Source organism: Pterocles gutturalis, unplaced genomic scaffold (assembly GCF_000699245.1).
Source record: "Pterocles gutturalis isolate BGI_N339 unplaced genomic scaffold, ASM69924v1 scaffold14818, whole genome shotgun sequence".
In the NCBI taxonomy this organism is placed as follows: Eukaryota; Metazoa; Chordata; class Aves; order Pterocliformes; family Pteroclidae; genus Pterocles; species Pterocles gutturalis.
In genome coordinates this window covers 1-18,741 of record NW_010120711.1, presented here as the reverse complement: position 1 = coordinate 18,741, position 18,741 = coordinate 1, and the positions used below count along the sequence as shown (strand labels likewise).

Genomic DNA, 18,741 nt, shown 5'->3' with positions numbered 1-18,741 from the left:
AGCCACAGAATCCAGAGAAGAGAATTGTACCTGACATAGTTTAAAAAGAAGAAAAAAAATAATCAGATCACAATTTTAAGGCTGAATTCAAATAAAAAACCCACTGAAGTGGTATGTACAGAGCAATACCAGGACAGGTAACAAAACAAAAGCGCTCATTTTTGTGGGCACAATGAATTGATTGTTTTTGTAACAGCCACAGATTAAATTACATTTCATTTCCAAAGTGTTTCAATTCTTTCTTCTGTCAATGGCTATTTCAGCCCTGAATAAAAGTCATTATATTAGTTGGTGGGCTGCACCTTCATCATCTCTAGCAAGTGAAAAACAGATTTTATTCCATGAGCAACTCATATTTCTAATGACAAGCACGTCACAATACTATGCCTTCTTTGTCACAAGAATAAAACGCTTATTTTCCGTCTTGAAATATGTAAGAAACTAGGCATGTAAATGCAAGAGATCATACTGGGACACAGAATAAACAACAGCAACAAAAATATAACGAAGTCTCTTATTATCGCTGTATTAATTAGCATTAATAAACCAGGGCACAAATATTTTTGACAGGACAGGAAAGCAGGTCATTAGCATTGATGAGCTGATAGAAATGATCTTCCTAAGACATTCAGAGCAGACCTGCTCCAGATGATACCACTCGCAATTATACCATCAGTCAAATAGTTTACATCCAAGATCAAGTGGAGAATATAGGATATTTGCATACAAGGCAGAGGCTCCTTTCTGCTCCTCAGATCTAATGCAATTTTAAGAAGAATAAATTATTAATAATTAAACAAACGCTGAAACTAAAACCTTTTACTACTAAAAAGATTCAAAATTAGGCACAGAACACCAGAAATTTGCAAAGCCTCTTCAAATGGATTTTCTGTTGGAGGCACAATATAAACAATGATTTGCATCAGTGATTATCTTAATTAAACTGCTGTTTACACAAGTAACGCTGATTTACTTTAAATGTTGTTCGGTGTCATTAGACCATTCATTTAATTGTGCAAACTTCCTTTAGCTCAAGTCTTCTCCCACCTTCAGCAGGCTGTGAACAGCACCTCTGCTGCAAGGAGTAAATCCAGAGCAAATTTAATCACATACAAGCTTTAGACAAGTGTTTCTGGAGAACCATTATGGAGCACAGTCCAGCCCATCTTTTTTTACATTACATTTCTCACTGGAGGAGGAAAGCTCCCTCCTGACGATACAGTGACCAGCTGGCTCATCAGTTGGTACTGAAGGTCTTCACGGGATCATAAAAGAGCTACCATTGCTAAAAAAACGTCAGCTGGAAAAACCACCACGATAATTCTGAAATGAGCAGTGACAGATGCTCAGAAGAGAAATCAAGATTACTGGCCATCACCACCCCCTGAGTTCACTTTGTAGTAATGCTAGAAGAAAGTAAGCTTTGTTTGATAGCAGATTTACAAAGGAGTTTAAAATGCAAACAGCTCAGCCACGAATGACTGTGTTTGTTCCAGCAGGTCACCAGCCTGGCTGACGCAATGATCTGCTCAAGGCTTAAAATCCATGAGAACGGTACTGTCACACAAACAGCAGCAAAGAGTTAGTATCTGCCACATTATTTTATTAAATGTTTCAATTTCTTAATTATGAGGGAAACTTCAGTTCCAAATTACGGATGCTCAAGGAAAATAGGACTAGTCTAGGGACCAAAGCTAGGGCCAAAGAGGCTCCTGCAAAATCAGAATCAGAAACCCTCTTTCTATAACCATGCATTTTTAGTTGGATTTTTTTTCTTTTTTTAAAGAAGAGCAAAAAGTACAACAAAGCACACAACATGCAGTTGATTAGCTGCCTGCTCTAATTTAACGAAAGGGCTACCCAGGCTCTGCTTGGGTCAGGCAGCGCCAGGCACCGCTGACCCTCTGGGGTACAGAATGGCTTGAGAACAGCCCCACGAGGGAACCCGCAGAGCTGCTTTCAGAGTCCCCGCTGGAGAGGCTCTGAGCGGTGACATACATCCTCACCCTGCAGAGCAGCACATGGCTCCAAGTCTCCCTCTTAATAATTACTTGGAAACTCTGCTCTCGTCAGAATTTGTGCAATAACACAGAGGGTTCGGAAGCAGCAAGGAATTAATGCAGTGAAGCCGGACATCAGCCTTTACCGGGATACCTACTGCGTCAGGATCCTGATGGCCAGAATAGGTTTTCTGCGTACGAGGCACAGGGGATTTGTCCGGCAGGGCTTGCGTGACTTCAGGGAGAAGCAGGCGCCGGGCAGGACCCACCCTGCTCATCCCTCCCAAGAGCCTCACGTGTGCCTGAGTCACTTTTTATTCTAATTCCTTATGTTCGTCGCATTACAGAGCAACACAAAGCTTGCCCTCATCTCTGCAACAGAAGCGATTGCCTTTTCTGTTGGAAAATGAGATTTTCCTCAACAGTGATTAAAAAAAAAATCTTTGCATGCATCTAAAGCTTCTGTTTAAACATGCGACATGCACAAAATATTAAGCACATACCGCAGTACTTACATGGCCAGGACCAATTCTTAAAACGAAGAAAAGATCAGTCATACTGTGGAACAATAGCCACTCCGTATATTTAAGTACGTTCATCTGAACTGGTATCACTGCAGATTTTCAATGACTAATTATTGGCAGTGCCAAGATAATTACTAGTGATTCATGCACGTAAAGACTGTAATTGTGTTGGAAAATTAAGAGATATGTGCGGCTCGATAAACTGATTTTATTCAACTTCAATATATTTCAATATTATACATTACACGAAAGGAAGGAGGAAAAAAATAATCAAAACTCCATAAAGATGAGGAAAAATTAAACTAAAAAAAATTCTGAGCTATTAATCTTTCCTGATAATGAAGTACTTCAGGATTACTTCTAAAACTCACTTTCATTTAGATGCTTCATTTATTTTAATCTGGGGGATAATTAGAGGAAAATAAAATCCATCTCCATAGCAGAATATTTACCTGAGATGCTTCTCAGATTTCTCAGTATTTCCTCTGGGTGTTCAAACTCTGACATATATCATTAAAACTTTTCTTAAACTAATGCCCATTACCTAATTAGCACCAAAACTAGAGTCTGCAATGTTTGCTGACGGTTAGCTGTCAGAACAGGAATTCTTTCCGATTTTTTTTTCCTAATGTTTTTTTCCAAATGTTGCTTTCCCTGCTGCTGGGCACAACTAGACGAGCAGAAGTATTGCAATGGACAGGTGACCACTGTCCAGCTTTCCACCTCCAGTCAGTTATTTAGTTCTGATCTCTGTCCTGCAGGCAGAGGAGTGGTGCCACTTCTCTGCAGTTCCTGGGGGGAGTGTTTGGAGGGGGAACGTGGGAGCACACGTTAGAACTGGTAGGAACGCACTGAAACAAGAGAGAGGCAGGACACACAGGAAAAGCATCACAAAACCTTTGCTGGTGAAGACGAGGCAAAAGCAACCGGTGCTCAGTTCCTCTCTCCAATGCTTTGACTTTGATGTAAACCTCCAGAGATGAGCAGGGTGAGGTCCTTTACTCAACGCCCATGGTAAGATTATGTCTGTCTCCAAGCTCCACACACCACGCCCAGCTCAACAAAAAGTTGTCACCCAGGAGTTCCTGCATATCCACACAAAAACTTCCCAGAGCATTGCCCTTCGCAGCAAGAAATAGGAGGACACACAGACATTGATCAAGAAGATGCTCTGTTAACCAGATTGCCCTGAAAAAGCTGCACCACTGATCAGTCCGTGCTGTGAAGAGCCAATGGTTTATCTCATCACCAGCTAATCCTGTTATGAATTATATTTAGCACTAAAATGTATCAGAGAAGAATCCTCAGTCGAATGAGCGTTCCACACACACAAGCGTTCTCCATGAATTTATTTCTAATTATCATTTGCCTTTTCTCCATATCTAATATGTAGTTAATGAATGCCTGACATAACTTCAGCATAAAAAAAGAGACATGACTAGTTACATAATTACAGGTTAAAAAATGATCTTTTTTCAGCTCCATGCACTGAAGTAATCGTAAGGGTGAAGGTTAAGTACCAGCAGCACACAGTATGCATTGCTTTGCCAGGCACGCTGTATACTGACCACAGCCACCTCTCTGGGTGGCACTGCCTCTGAAAGAACAGTCTGATCCTATAATAATATTACAATAATACAGAACTTTGAAGTATTATCAGTCATGTCTTGTTCAGGAGCCTCTGTCTACCAAAGGACACCAATTTTGCACTTGAAATCATTACAGAACATGAATAACATATTTAAACTTGCCACTAAGTGCCAAGGGAAGAACAAAATCGATACTCTAATATGGAGACAGGCCTATAAGCAAGAACTTCTAGGGACAAAAAAAAAAAAAAAAAAACAAAACCAAAAACCTCTTTCATGTCTCCAAGAAACTGCTTAAAACAAGGTGTTTCATCAAAAAAAAAAAAAATTTATTTCTCTCAGCCTGGTCCCACCCACAAGCATTTCTGTGCAAGCTGCTCTTCAGGCAGTTCCTCTCATTTCTAGACCATAGATTGAACTATGTTTATTATCACAGATCAACGAAGCAATTTCTAAATACAATATTGTACTTTTCAGCTCCAATGGGGCAATTCATTCAGAGTAATCGGTGATTTTCAAGCAAATTAATACAGAAATTTACATCTCATTACTGTTTTGAATAAAAAAAAGAGGCAAAAATAAATAAATTGGAGTTACTGAATTGTCTGCCCCAGTTCTGAATCAAAGGGAAGTTATTCGAGAGGAACTGATAAAGCCTGAGGTACTGTTTGTGGACCTTTTCAGCTCCCTGAGCACGCGCATGGCTCCCTCCACACTTCTGCCATTCCTCTAAGAAAGCAGCAAGTGAGGTGGTCAGTGCTGAGCTGTGAGAATACCACTTGGTGGACTTGCTGCTACTAAGCAGAAAGTATCACAAATTGTTTTTTTCCCTGACCTTCCCCTGGGAAAGCCAGAAATACGAGTACTCTTTTTGTACCGTGCCACCGACTAATATCCTAAAAGTTTTTTTGAAAGAGTTCACACTGGATGAAAAAGGAGTCACACCAACAGCTAAGAACTCACTGTCCTGGATCAACTAACAAAATCGGGAAAAAATATTTCACTTTTATAATTATTGCAAGGCACTAATGCAAAAAACCAAAGAAAGTCAATACACTTACTGGATCTCTTTTCTCTTTTTTTTCTGAGGGTCCACTAGACGAAGAGTGTCTCTGATAACAGCTACTTTCACTTCTTCATCAACAGGGCTTGGGACATTTTCAAATACTCCGGGAGAAAGCTTTAAATTACAGAGGAATACAATTATTCAGTATAGAACTAAGGATTATTTATTCCACATTTGTTCAAACTTCATGCATTTCATATTTGTTTTAAATTCACAATGATAGATTACAAGATACTTCTTAAAGCATACACAAACACCCTGACATCTTCAGTATGATATTACAACAATTTCAGCAAGTTTCTCTAGTAAACTGAAATATTAAAAAAAAACATTGTTGTCAATGTTACCATTTATATTATGTATATAAATATGAAAAAAGTTATTTGCAATCCTCTAAACACAATTAAGTCAACTGCAGGGAGTGATGCATAAATGCATTTATGACAAAGATGATGGAGAGCATTCACAATTCCAATAAGTCATATTTCCAGTGTATAAGATTAGCAATGATTTCAAAGCAGAAAATTACAGAGAACCTTGGAGCTTTCATATTAGCAGACAGCTTTCATCTTTCAAACACAGAAAAAAGCCCAGAAAACCAAACCTAAACAATTTCATTCCAATATCACTATCATATTGAGAGGTCTTACCTCCTGCTCATGTTCTATTCTCATGCTGGGGTTTGCATTTACTTCTAGTAACATGGGCTTCAAGTTTTTCATCAGGAGAATGTCAAACCCTAAAATCTGTGCGTAACAAGGAATGTGTTACTTCAGTTCTACTCAGTGTTCTTCAAGAGAATGCAATGGTCATCCATATGGCGACATTCAGGAGGAAGAAACATTGCAGGGACAAAGGAGAAATAACCGAGATACATGCTGTATCGCTGACTAGTTACTGAAACCATTTGTCTTTGATACTAACAGCTACTTCCCCACTCCCCCCACCTCCAAACACCGCATCCCTCAGCACAGAATCTTAGCACCTGTGACAAGTGGGTCTTAAAATTCCCATCATCACAGCTGCGTTAGGAGGCTGCAAAGCTTCAGTTATAGCACCTAGAAGATGGAGACTGGAGTAAATACTGCTACTAATGATTGAGGGCCACTGAAAATTCTCCATATATGCATATTGCTAGTAGTAACGTAGGTCAGGGGGCTGAGGTTTGTCAGGTAAAACTCGGGTGAGGAGAACCTAAGCTCAGAGCTCACGCAGCGCTGTTCAGTGGATGCACCGCACCGCAACTAGAGAAAGCTTTGAGAAAAGCAATTACACATACAGAAAATTGATCCATCCATAGAAATAACTGCATTTCTGGCAGAAACTCCAACCTACCTGGAAGCAAGTTGGCCCAGGCTTTCCTGCTGGTATGTCAGACTGATAGTAAACTTTCAGTTCTGGTGTCAGTGCGATAATTGTTTTAATCACCAGTGAAATGATATCTGACCACAGCTTTTTGACATCAGCTCCTTGGGAAGACAGTCTGCACAGAATGCTTGAAAAAGTCCTCTTGCTGCCAGTGTTTACATTGTCAGAATGGATGAAATTCCCGCTATGGACATTTAGTGAATAATTGGTTAAGTGCATAAAAACCTGGTGCAAATTTTTTAGAGTGGGTTCTTGATAGGGCTCTGTACAAAACCTAGAGAGTCCATCTTTGGCTATGTAAATCTCTAAGGGTTCTAAAGATTTCAGTAAGACATACAGACGAATATCAAATTTCAGTTTGTCAACAAGCAGTGGTTTGCAGATGTACTCCTGGACCACAGCTGGCCGGCTCTGGATGCTTCCCGTCAGCCTGATGTCACTTGGGTCTTTAATGAGGTAGATTCCATCCCCCTGGCACCCGCCATCCGGTTTTACAATAAAAGTGGGCTTCCAGGACGGATCACTGTCTTTCATCATACGAACCTAGAAGGAAAAGAATGACACTGAAAGACACTAATTGGGGGGGAAGAAGGGCTGATACTATGAAAGCCAACAAATTGCATTAAAAACAAAAATAAAATAACATGATCACCTCGCTATAGTAGTAAACACCGTGCAAAGGAGGTAGAAGATAAACAGCGCTGACAAGGACAAGGACAAACAGAAAAGCATGAAGAGGGAATTACTCGTACAGATAAAAGGTGATTTTATTTAACAAGCCATTGTACAAATTATTCCAGGAACTTATTTTTAACGTACCAATTTGCAGAATGAAATGCTGTATATCTCATGAGACCCATTTTATTAGTCACTAATGTATATGGAACTGCCAAGTTAAACTTTTGTGCTGCATTTTGAACATCTACTGACAAAGACAATCATTAACCGAAGGAAAGGCACCTTACTCATTGAGGTACGAATGCAGACATTGGAAGAAGGAAAGATAAAGTAAAAATCTGGCACTGAAAATACCTTTTTCCACCACTGAATATTTTTCACAATCAGATACCCAGTGTCAGGAAAACCAGGGAATATTGAGCCATGTACAGATAATAAGCAAATACCACAAATTTACTAAACCAAGCAGAGTTTCTGCCTCAGTTCCTACCTACCCCCATTCCCCAAAATAAAGGGTTTCTGCATTTTACCAGAACTCCTCTCAGGCCTGGCATGAATTACCACCTTTCTATCCAGTGTCAGATACAGGAAATTCTATCAGGATTTCAACAACTCTTCTCAGAGGCTTTGACTTGTATTAGCAAGACCTGATCATAACACCTGACAACCCAGATGCTTTCTCTAGAGGTACCCAGTGTGAAATCAGGAAAGTGAGGGAAGGCGGTGGAGAATTCGAAGCTATTTTGTACCAAATCCAAACGTTTGGGTGAATCTCCAAAGCCCTCCATGCCTGTTGTCTCCTCCAGCTGTGCCCTGGCGCTCCGCGCTGCTGGGCTGGTTCAGCGTGGGGCACAGTGCGCTCTAGCGTGCAAGCTCGCAAACAGCGAACACCAACAGCTCACAGCATCGGGCGTTTTCAGAGGCAAAAACGCTTAGAAAAGTCACTACACAAGATACATTTCTTTTTTTTTTTTTTTTTTTCCACAGAGAAATGCTCCCAGTTTGCAGATTTCTTAGAAAGTTATGTCAAACACTCTTTACTGCTAACAAGTTAAATTAATAGAATCATTCCAGAAAACGGTTTTTCCAAAAGACACACACTGACAATTGAACTTACTACAGACGGGGGGGGGGTGGGAGATGTCCCCAACAGAAAGGAAATAGTAGGTAAGAAATTTTAACACTTACTAACACTCTGAGTGTGTGTATAAAGATCATCAAGACACAGAAATAGCAAGAAAAAGGAGAAAGGAAAAAAAAAAAAAAAAAGGGGAAGGGTTAGGAAACCAGTACCTTTCAGTATCAGTTTCTTTCCATTGTTTGTAGTGCCTTGCCCTGAAAGATCTCTGCTTGTTAAAGTCAACATTAGTACTCGGTAAGAATGTTGCTGGAGGACTATATGACCTATTTCTGTATGTTTACAGCAGCTTGGACCTCGATACTCATGTATCCAGTTCTCTCGCTGCTTTGTGGATATTGATGAGTACAGGATAAGCCATTACACCCATATCTTGAGGTCTGGGGTTTTTTTCCACCCTGTGCCCTAGATTCTTGGGGCATATAAGGGAAATGGTTTACCACAAATAGAAATTATGATAACAGCGATGGGGAAGTTAAAGATGCAACAGCAACCTGCTTTTGAAGTCCTGCATTTTAGCAATCATTGTCCCCAGTGATCTCATACGTAACTCCTTCCATTTAGCTGGAAAGGAAATAATTTTCTCCATCATTTTCTAGTCCATTTTTTGATGGACTTCTAGATGATGACTTCTAGTCCATCAAAACTTATGCATGGCAGATAAAGACAGAAGGGTGGGGAAAAGGGGAATGATAATCCAGAGTCAGTCTGTTTTTCAGCAGCTTGACTGTCTTGAAGAAAGCAGATGGTTTCTTGATCTTCAAGGGAATTCCTGACAGTTCTCTTCAAATTCTCCACCATCCTCTCAACTATATTCTTTCAAATTCTCATTACGAGGAGGCTTGTCCAGACATAGAAAATTTGGTCATGTAGGAAAATTAGTTCATATAAAATGAGATATTTCTGTGTACTTAGCTTGACAGAAGGAAATTATCTTTAAAAACATGTTAACCATTCATAGTCAACAGCAAGAAGAGAGTATGATGTCTAATAGTATGAAAATCTGAGCCAGTTGTAGGTTTGCCTTTCATGAGGAAACACAGGCTGAATGAACAGAGTGTTCTGAAAAAAAAGGCATATTATGGGCTATAGGATTTGACAGCACAAAGACTAGAATATTCATGTCTATGCCTAAGAGCTATCCAAAAGCTGAAAATCTGATTAAACCACCAAAAATATACTGTGCTGGAAATGAGACTGTCCAAATTAGATTCTTATTAAAAATTAATCATCCTAGGCCTATTCATCATCCTCGCAGACAACACAAAGAAGGCAGTATGAGAGCAATCAAGGCCTGGGTTTGAATCCCAAGCTAGTTAATTTTCAGAAATTGGAATTTCCTATTAGAAATAAGTTCTTAGCACACAGATTCCAACAGGTTTTTGTCTGTTGGTGAAGGAGTGATTACTGTAGCACCCGAGAGATTTGCTTAACTGTAATTCATCTTCTGTTACGGTGACATGTTAGTACAAAATGTTTTAGAAGGTAAATAGGTGAACACTGAAAATAGCTAAGTATATATTTACTTGGGAAATTAACTTTTAAGCCCTTATTAAAAACAGCCATCAGCATTTCATTTCAATACAAATGACACTAAGGGAACTACCATTTTGTTGGTATCTCCCAATATGAGCTACAAACTCAAGAGTGCAGCTTTCTCATCAATTACTGGTTTTTAAAGCCCAGAAAATTAATATTAGGTTAGCTGTAGTGTGTTCTACCTGGATTTAGGTATAGGGGAAAGTGGGAAAAGCTGACAGCACTTGACTTAGTTATTGGTACAAGTGTAAGATAAAAGTTCACGATCATATCTACAGACGTGAGGCACAGTAAGAACACTGGGAGAAATTGTTTTGAAATGTTGTAGAGCTTCAGGAGAAGGCAGTGAGATTTAAATTCTCAATGAGTTTCTTCTTTCAGTTGTCAGGCAAATAGGTATTGTGCTTGTTTGTGAATCAGCTGAAAATTCAGTCTCAGAAAGCTGACAGTTTCAGCAGCATTAGGGTCCCTTGGTTGGAAAGCAAACAAAACCCATATGAACAAATAAACAACAGAAAAGACTGGAGAGCTCCTACTGAGAACTTGTGAAACTGCAAGGGAGAAATGTTCTGAACCATTTATGGTTCACAGTGGATTTGGAAATTTTTTGTTTTGTATTTTTTCTTGTTTCAGAGGGTTTACATTACAAACTTGTGTTCAGCAGAACATAAACTCTTACAACATAAAATATAATGTTTGATAACAAGAACTATGCTTTTCTCAAACACAGATGGAAGAACATATGCAAAGGAAACTCCTAGGAGTGTGGTACTGGACATCTGTTACGCTTGGAACAAAAAACGAATCATTTTCACTCCAGTAACCGTTCAACCAGAGAAAAGTATTTATTTGCAGTGCCACCTGCTGCCAGCGTGCCAGGCTGTGCCTTTACCCGGACACACAGCCCACACTGCTACACGCTGCTCCGTTATCAGCACCTTGTAACCCAGGCAGGCACGATTCCCGAAAGAGGCATCCCTGGAATCCCAGTGCACCGCTTGGAAAGCTTAGTTCCAAGTTACTTGCACTTATCTACCTGTCATAGCTAAATTGATTGGATAATTTACGCTCCTTTTACAAATCGGTCTTACATCTAAAGCAATAAGGATGAAGCACTATTGGGATTTTATTCATTCTTGGTGTTACTAGCAGTGCCATGGCAGCGACCCAGCACACTTGAACAGTGTATATTAAGGGATGTTCACGGATTTAATTGGTTTGTGGATATGGTAATTATCCAAAAAGTAACACACAGTATAGAAGTCTATGAAAGTCCATACCTTTTTCTCTCACTTTTCCAAGCAGAGGATACTGCAGAATACAAGAATTCACTGGGCGAGTCAGACAGGGTTAAAACAAACACAATATTTAAAAAAAATATCTGTAATAACAGAACCAAACACCAACACACACCATCACCTTTTTTCAAAAAAGCCGGAAAAGAATAGCATTTTATTACGTTCTGAATATTTTAAAAAAGCAACAGTCTGACAAGAGATTCAAACAAACAATGAATCAGGAAGATGTGAGCATATTTAACAATGCACACTACAAAATGCTGGTTTGAAGGATTTGGATAGAACAGGCAGGATGGACTTAAAAGACTTCCATGACAATGAACCTGGTGCACACTCCACACACTCCTGTACTGGAACTTCCTCAGCCCTTTTCAACTCAGTAGGATATGCAAGGAAAGGGCTTATGGTTCCACCACATTTAATTTTCACATACCTCTTCTGGCACTGCAGAGAAGTGTAATTGTTTTGGAGTTTATTCTAGAACATAACAAACAAAAGCAGTTCATCCAAACTATGTCTGATCCCAGGAAAATTGAAAAATATGTTATCCACAGCACCCATGTGTAATTTTAAATAATCTAGTAGGTATGAAAAACTAAAGAATGACACAGCAACAATATCCAACAAATGACACTATTCTGAGAGTAAAAGTAATCTACCTCAGCCACAAAGAGGGGAAATTCTTCTGGCAGAATCCAGGATCGAGGATAGAAGTTATATTCAAGAGGAAACAGGTCTTGCATTGTTCGCACTGCCCGACTCAGTGTAATTTTACGTACCACCTCCGTCATGCCTGGGAAAAGAATGAACAACATTTAAAAGCGAAGAAAAATCCCCACTGAAGTCTCACCCTAAATTGTTATATCATTACTCACCCTATTGGTAGGCACTCTAGTCATTGCTTTCAATAAAGCTGAAGACCTTTAAAAATTTAAAATCTGACAAAATATTTGTAGCATTCCCCTGACATATTTCATATTGTATGTATTATTGTATCCTATTAGAAAAAAAGTAATTATCCAAAATACAGCTCAGAATATTAGAGGGAAAGCTCTAGTCCAATAGTAACTACTGGCTTTGCCATGATCCGACATCACTGCCCTAGCTTGCTATTGTTCCAGCAGGTGGGAAAATGTCACCTGAATACAATCAACCACTTTGTGTTTACTTTGCATTCATTTTTAAGTCAGAAAGACTCGCTGAAGTCTTATTTCCATCCGAAACATAACTAAAAAACTATTTTTATGGAAAAGTTTCGAAGTCTTTCAGATTCTTTGAATCTTTCACAAGAAACTAAGAGAAGCATCAAGACCTCTTCTTCAAGGGAAAGGATTTAGTAAAACCCAGCATCAAGCTAGCGCAACGCTGCTGGAAATCGGGTCTAGTTCTGCAGGACTCCACGTAGAAGCCAGCATACAGAGAGGGTAACGTTCAACTAACACGGATTTAAAACGCCAGAAAACTACACCATCCACTACCTGAATGTGAACGTCCCGCAGACAGGAGAAAGTCAGGGCAAATAAAGCACAAAGTTCGCTATCTGAGGGCTCTTATCCTCACAGCGTACTAACAGCAGCAATAAATCTGAAGTAAAGGGCTTAGATAAGTCAATACCTAAGCTCTTAGCTCTTATTTAGAGAGATCTCAACAGGGATTAAATGAGAAAAAAGGGAGCTTAAAAAAGGAGAAGTGATCATAAGATGAGGACTGACATGAACTCTTCACTATTAAAAAATCCATTTGAGGAACTCCACTTCGAGCTTCTCCCTGCGACAGGCCAGAGCAGAAAACAAAACAGATTCTTTCCACTTTGAATCAAAACCAAATCCGAAGATACAGCACTGTTATCAATGCTAGAGAACACATAATAATCTTCACTTAAATTATAGCCTAACACTCTTATTTTTTCTGAATTCTTAAATATGAAGTATTCTTTTCATCAAAATCACTTTCTCTCCAAAACGATTTTCAGTTCAGAAATTGTTTGAGACACCCATTCTGATATTCTTACCCCATAGGCAGCAACAGCCTACCCAAAATGGTTGGACTCCATGATCTGAGAGGTCTTTTCCAACCTAAATGATTCTATTAAATATGTAATATGCTAAAAATACTACCAGCTGGTTAGGCAGATAATTCACATCAAAAAACAGCAAAACACAAAACCAGTTAAAATAACCATGTTGTTAAAGCATTTTTTTTTTAATTAGAAGCAGAAGTAAGGTACCTGGAAACTTGTTGACTTGACCTGAGAATATGTCGTTCTCGTGAAATGACACCCCATGCCAGTAGATATCGCACGGCAAGCGTCGGCCAAAAGGAAACTGGAAAAGAGACAGGAGACAGGTTTCGAAGTAATCTGGCAATACCCAGTCATTCCTTACTTTTCTAAATGCTCATGTTAAGAATAAACCAAAACCATGCTCTATATTTTGGTTGCAAAACTAAGAAAATCTTGATTGTTTCAAGACTCTAAAGCTCAAGGTGCTAACAAACAATGAAAGGTTTCTGGAAACTAACCCGAAATGCCTGAGAGGCATGATCTGTACTGAGGAACTCCGGGCTTGCTATCAACCACAACTAAGGCATGATTCATCTGTAATTTAAACACTATTACAGGGAATAAAACTTCATTAAGCAGCACTTAATTCTGGCACACGAAGGCACAGCAGCAGCAAGGGCTACAGCTGGGAGGTAAACAAACTCTGGCTTTTTTTCCGCCCTTCCAACTTCAGGGGTGATAAGGGACCATCAAGGGAAAAAAGCACCAGAGGTCAGGGAGGAACAGTCATTACCGGCAGTTACTAAATGAACTCCTGTTCTTAAGAGTCCCGTGCCCTGCATTTGTGCTCTGCAGCTCGGTGACCCCAGCGCCTTTCCCGGATCGCATCCGTACTGCGGTGGCCCTTCACCCAACAGCGCAGCATCGCCAGCCTGGCTCGAGCAGGACACATTTCCACTCCCCAGTGCTTTATTTCAGGGGGTACGTGTAGTTAGTACTACTGTTGTAAATTATTACTAAGCTGTAACTGCAAAGCCCTTTCTGAGCAAGCTGATTTACGCTGGTGTCCAAGCTGCAATAAATTTAAAATGGATGTTCAAAGCAAGATACCTAAGATACATCTTTATATATATTCAGTTATATGTGTTCATTTATACAGTATTAATTCATTTCTGGTACTAACTGACTGTATTTAAAATAAAAACTTAGCATTTAATTAATCAATTGTTGAGCATATATATTTCAACTGTTAAGGACTGAGGCAATTATTTCAACAATACCAAGTATTCCAACAACGGAAGAGCTTCTTTTCCCATTCACACAAGATTTCACCATAAACTGGAAAACTACAGTTTGTTTTCTACTATCAAAAAAAAAAAAATCAACCTTTTTTTAAGCAGTCTGGAGAGCTCTGAAACAGCGCTGCCCATTACTGATAGGAGTGGCTTCTAATAGTAGTAAAGTGGTTTAAAAAAAAAAAGTCTATCAGCAATAAGAACCAAAGCCCCATGAATTAGCAGCATCAACAATCCAAAACAATGATTTACTCTTAAAAATCAAACATTCATAATCCACATTATAACAACAATAAATGACTCGTTTTGTGTAAGAAGGTACTCTTATTTTCCCCACATGTTCTCTTAGACACAGCCTCGTTTATCAGTCCAAAAAATCATTTCATCTGCAACTCCACATAGTTGATTAAATACCACATGGAATATGTCCACAGGAATCTCTTCTATTACTAGGTTACATCTTTTTCAAACACCACAGCATCCTTAGGACACACCTGTATGAAACACCTACCACCCTCACCACCCAAAGGCGTCAGTACCATTTCCATACTGAAAGAACCACGGGATTTTGCAGAAAGTATTTGTTCTTTACTCCAAATGTAATGCTTCTTTCTTTAAAACACTTTTTTAATCACTGGATTTTTTTTTTAATGTTATGAAAAAAAGAATCTCATAAAGCTTTTGAGTGAATTACTTTATTTGCTACTTTAATTAAAATTCCAGTTTCCTCAGTAAATAGCCTTGAAAAATTAATTTAAAATGCTAATTGAGCAATGCATCCTTCCTTTTTCCTTACTCACAGGCATGAGATACCCAATTTAACAGAGCCAGTGGAGTCTTCACTCCTTTCATTATTATTCAGCCCGCAGAATGTTTTTGTACAAGTGAAAATTAATTCTGTTAGGCTCTGGAAGACAATCAGTGGCCTTCACCCCTCTCCACAGGTACGCCCGGAATACAGATGCAGTATCGGGTCTCAGAGCGCCCTTCCCGCTAAAACCTGAACAATTTATTTATTAAATGAAATTGAAATGAAAGGAATAAAATTTGCATTTATATAACACCTTTCATCTACAAAGGATATCAAAGCTCCTTACAAACACCGCACAGAAATCATTTCACAACAGATGAGGAGTGAGCAGCTCTGGGCTGGAAATGGGAGCGCTGCAGCCCCGCACCAGCCCCGCGGACAGCACAGCAACTTCCCTGCTCCTGACACATCAAGATTAGTTGGATTTATCCAACAATGGCATCAAACTCACCTCCTGAATGAGCTGGGAAGGATTCTTTATTGTCTGCACTATACTGTCACATACAAAGGCTGTCAGCCAGAACAGCCTCCAACCTGCAGCGCGGTGCCAAACCGGGGTGCTCACAGCCCCAGGACTTGGGGTGCTCACAGCCCTGGGACTTGGGGTGCTCACAGCCACAGGGGGACAGAGGGTGTAAACATGACCGTCCGTGCCGCTGCGTGCCCATCCCGTGCGGAAAATCCGAGAGCCTGGTCCTAGCATCAATCACTGCAAACAACTTTCAGGCTGCATTCAATTCACTAACTCTTCAAAGAATTTATTTAAAATCATCTTTTATTGGGGGCATTTGTCGGAACACACACAAAAACCCGAACACGAGGAGCCACACAGAGAACAGAACTGTTTTCACAACTTTGACACTATTAATCATCAATCACAGTCAAATCGGTCTGACAGGTCATTTCTACCTTTCGATGGGAAGCTAATAATTTAAATTGTCTCATGGGTCACATCAGTCTGTTCCATCGTGTTTAATGACAAGTTAAATGACTCCTGTCTTCCAGTCAGCTTCTCCCACCATAAAATTTCAAACCAGTTCTACGCCTCCGTGCAGCTACTGAACAGTGAGACAAATGAAACGCCTAATGCTGGGATATTTGATGCCTGAGACATCTGCTTCTTCCATTTTCCTGGTAATTGAAAGCTAGCCGAAGAAATAATTTATTAAGTGATGAACAAACCCAGGATGCAAGCTCAATTTGTGCCCATTATTTCATTTGGCATATCATGTTCATTTAAAGGATCTGACACACTGAATCAGCCGGTCCAATCCAGCGATGGGAGTAACTGCCATCCTGGCACGCACATCCCCACTCTGCGATGCTTTTCTGAAGGTCCACCCCTGTGTGATACCCCAGACAGAGCTCTCGTGGTTGATAATTGAATTTACTCAAAATTCCCACAGCTGAAAAAAAAAAAAAAGAGCTTTTTCTGTCTTTTGCTTCCGATAACAGACAAATTGCTCTCTCGGACTCTTTCACCTCATCCTCACGTACCAGTGCCATAGAATGAACTGCTCACCAATATTAGCCATGTTTAGAGTATTATTCCTTCTTTTTTGTGTGTGTCTTATAGTGGAATTTACCATATGTTAATTTGGAGATAAGAGAAAATATTCCCTTACAAAAGATAATGCTACAGTCATACATATTAACCCCTTTATTATAAGGTAAAAAAATTACAGAAACACATTCCAGTGACTTGCTTACAAGGAATGAATTACTCGTCACCTGGATGGTACGGTCAAATGGCACAGAACTCTGTATTTGGTCTCTTCTTCATTGAGAGTACAAAGTGGCCAGAAGGGGAAGCAACAAACTAAATGAAAAATATTGACTGACCTAGCGGATGGAGGAGAAAGGATATTGAGAAAGACAGTGAACAAAGAAAGATGAAGTAAAGCCAAAAGCAATTGCTGGTGGGAGATGCAGAGCAGGAAGGAGAACACTGATCAATACTGAGCAGGTATTCCAGAGAGGAAGGAGAGCATGTGAAACAAGTCCATTGGTAGGACAGAATACCAAGTGAGCAGAGCAGTGAAACCTCAGGAAACAGAAAAGACAGAAATAACCAGGAAGTATGGCTCATTAGCAACATAATCTACAAATTAACTCAGTAATTCAGAAACACTCCCTGCAACAGCACCGGCACTCTGAACATAAAGCTTAACCATAAGAACGTAGAAATTAAGCGTGAAGTCCCCCTTGCCCTGTATGTCACCCACTAAAACACAGAGCAAGGCTGCTGGCAGGCGGTCCACAGCTGCATGGAGGGGTAAGAGCAGGAACCGTAGCAGGTTTTAATTTCACGCCTCTGGTGTTTTGTTACTATTTTGCTGTAAGAGCAGGAGTTGAGAACTGGAGCGTTTGTGCAGTGAGATTTTTAAATTCTCCCACTGGACTTAAATAACAAAAATCTTGAAATAAAGTTTTATGAAGACAAAGAATGAGAAAGCATTGCTCTTCCTGGCAAGGAGGATATATGTCTTCATGGTATTAAGTATTTAGGACATTATGAATAAACACAGGAAATATTTACTGCCACTCAATCCTCCAGAAAATAAACTTGTAGCATTTAACTCTGAGGTTAGGAACAATATGCTGTCTACCCCCAGTCCGTACAAATTTGCTTAAAAAAAGCATCAGGTGCACAGAAATATTAGTATCTTGTGAGCCTGCATCCCACAGGCAGCTTTGCAAAGTGGAGCAGGCGCCATAGATCCCGCTGCTGTACCCTAGCTCTGCACATGAAGAAACAGTTCATCCTCAGGTTTTATCCTTCAACGTTCCCTCTTCCAAAAGCATTACAAGGACCCTTTTTCTTACACAAGTTCCTCAGAAAAAGCTCTTAGAAGCCATCTCAGACTTCTACAAAGCTATTTATAAAGTTATTATGGAAAAAAAAATACAATTTGAGAACAATTTAGCATCTATAATAAGAGATAGAAATCTCTTTAGGATTTCAATAAGGAGTTCCAAAGCATCAGCTGTGTTCCAGCTCCCATACTGTCACATCTCCAGCTCAGCAGAGCCAGGCAGACACTGAACTCCACGCACAGCACCGAGAAAACACATGACTCAAACTGCAGGGGAAGAAAAACCAACCATATCTCCTCTACAGAGGATAATTTAGAAGGCTAAAGCCTCTTATGTACGCTTCATTAGGTGGTTTAACATTATTTCATCCATACACAATGCTCTCTGAGACGCCGCCAAGATAATCTGCGATGCAGAGGCTTTGCCTTGGACCAGAGCTGATCCACCGGGTCCCACCTGTGTCCGCTGCCATCGGCCGGGTGTCACGTACCCCTGCTCTGAGGGAAATGCAAACTGACACAACACGCCAAACATTTCTACACGGGGGCAGGCCTCTTTCTTGCCCTTTCCAGTTAAAGCTTTGAAGCATAATATCCGATTACCCCTCCGTGGGCTT

At 39.9% G+C, this 18,741-nt stretch overlaps 1 protein-coding gene across 1 annotated transcript in view; it reads right to left on the bottom strand.

Annotated features, from left to right (window-relative positions):
• The window catches only part of TTLL11 (tubulin tyrosine ligase-like family, member 11), a gene marked incomplete at its 5' end in the record, with an annotated part of 34,561 nt that extends 21,037 nt beyond the window's left edge, over positions 1-13,524 (bottom strand). Inside the window, 5 exons of the mRNA XM_010077002.1 lie at positions 5,175-5,293; positions 5,830-5,925; positions 6,515-7,090; positions 11,860-11,993; positions 13,428-13,524. Coding sequence (XP_010075304.1) covers positions 5,175-5,293; positions 5,830-5,925; positions 6,515-7,090; positions 11,860-11,993; positions 13,428-13,524 — 1,022 coding nt within the window. The remainder of the gene's footprint in view (positions 1-5,174; positions 5,294-5,829; positions 5,926-6,514; positions 7,091-11,859; positions 11,994-13,427) is intronic.
• Positions 13,525-18,741: the final 5,217 nt, after the last annotated feature.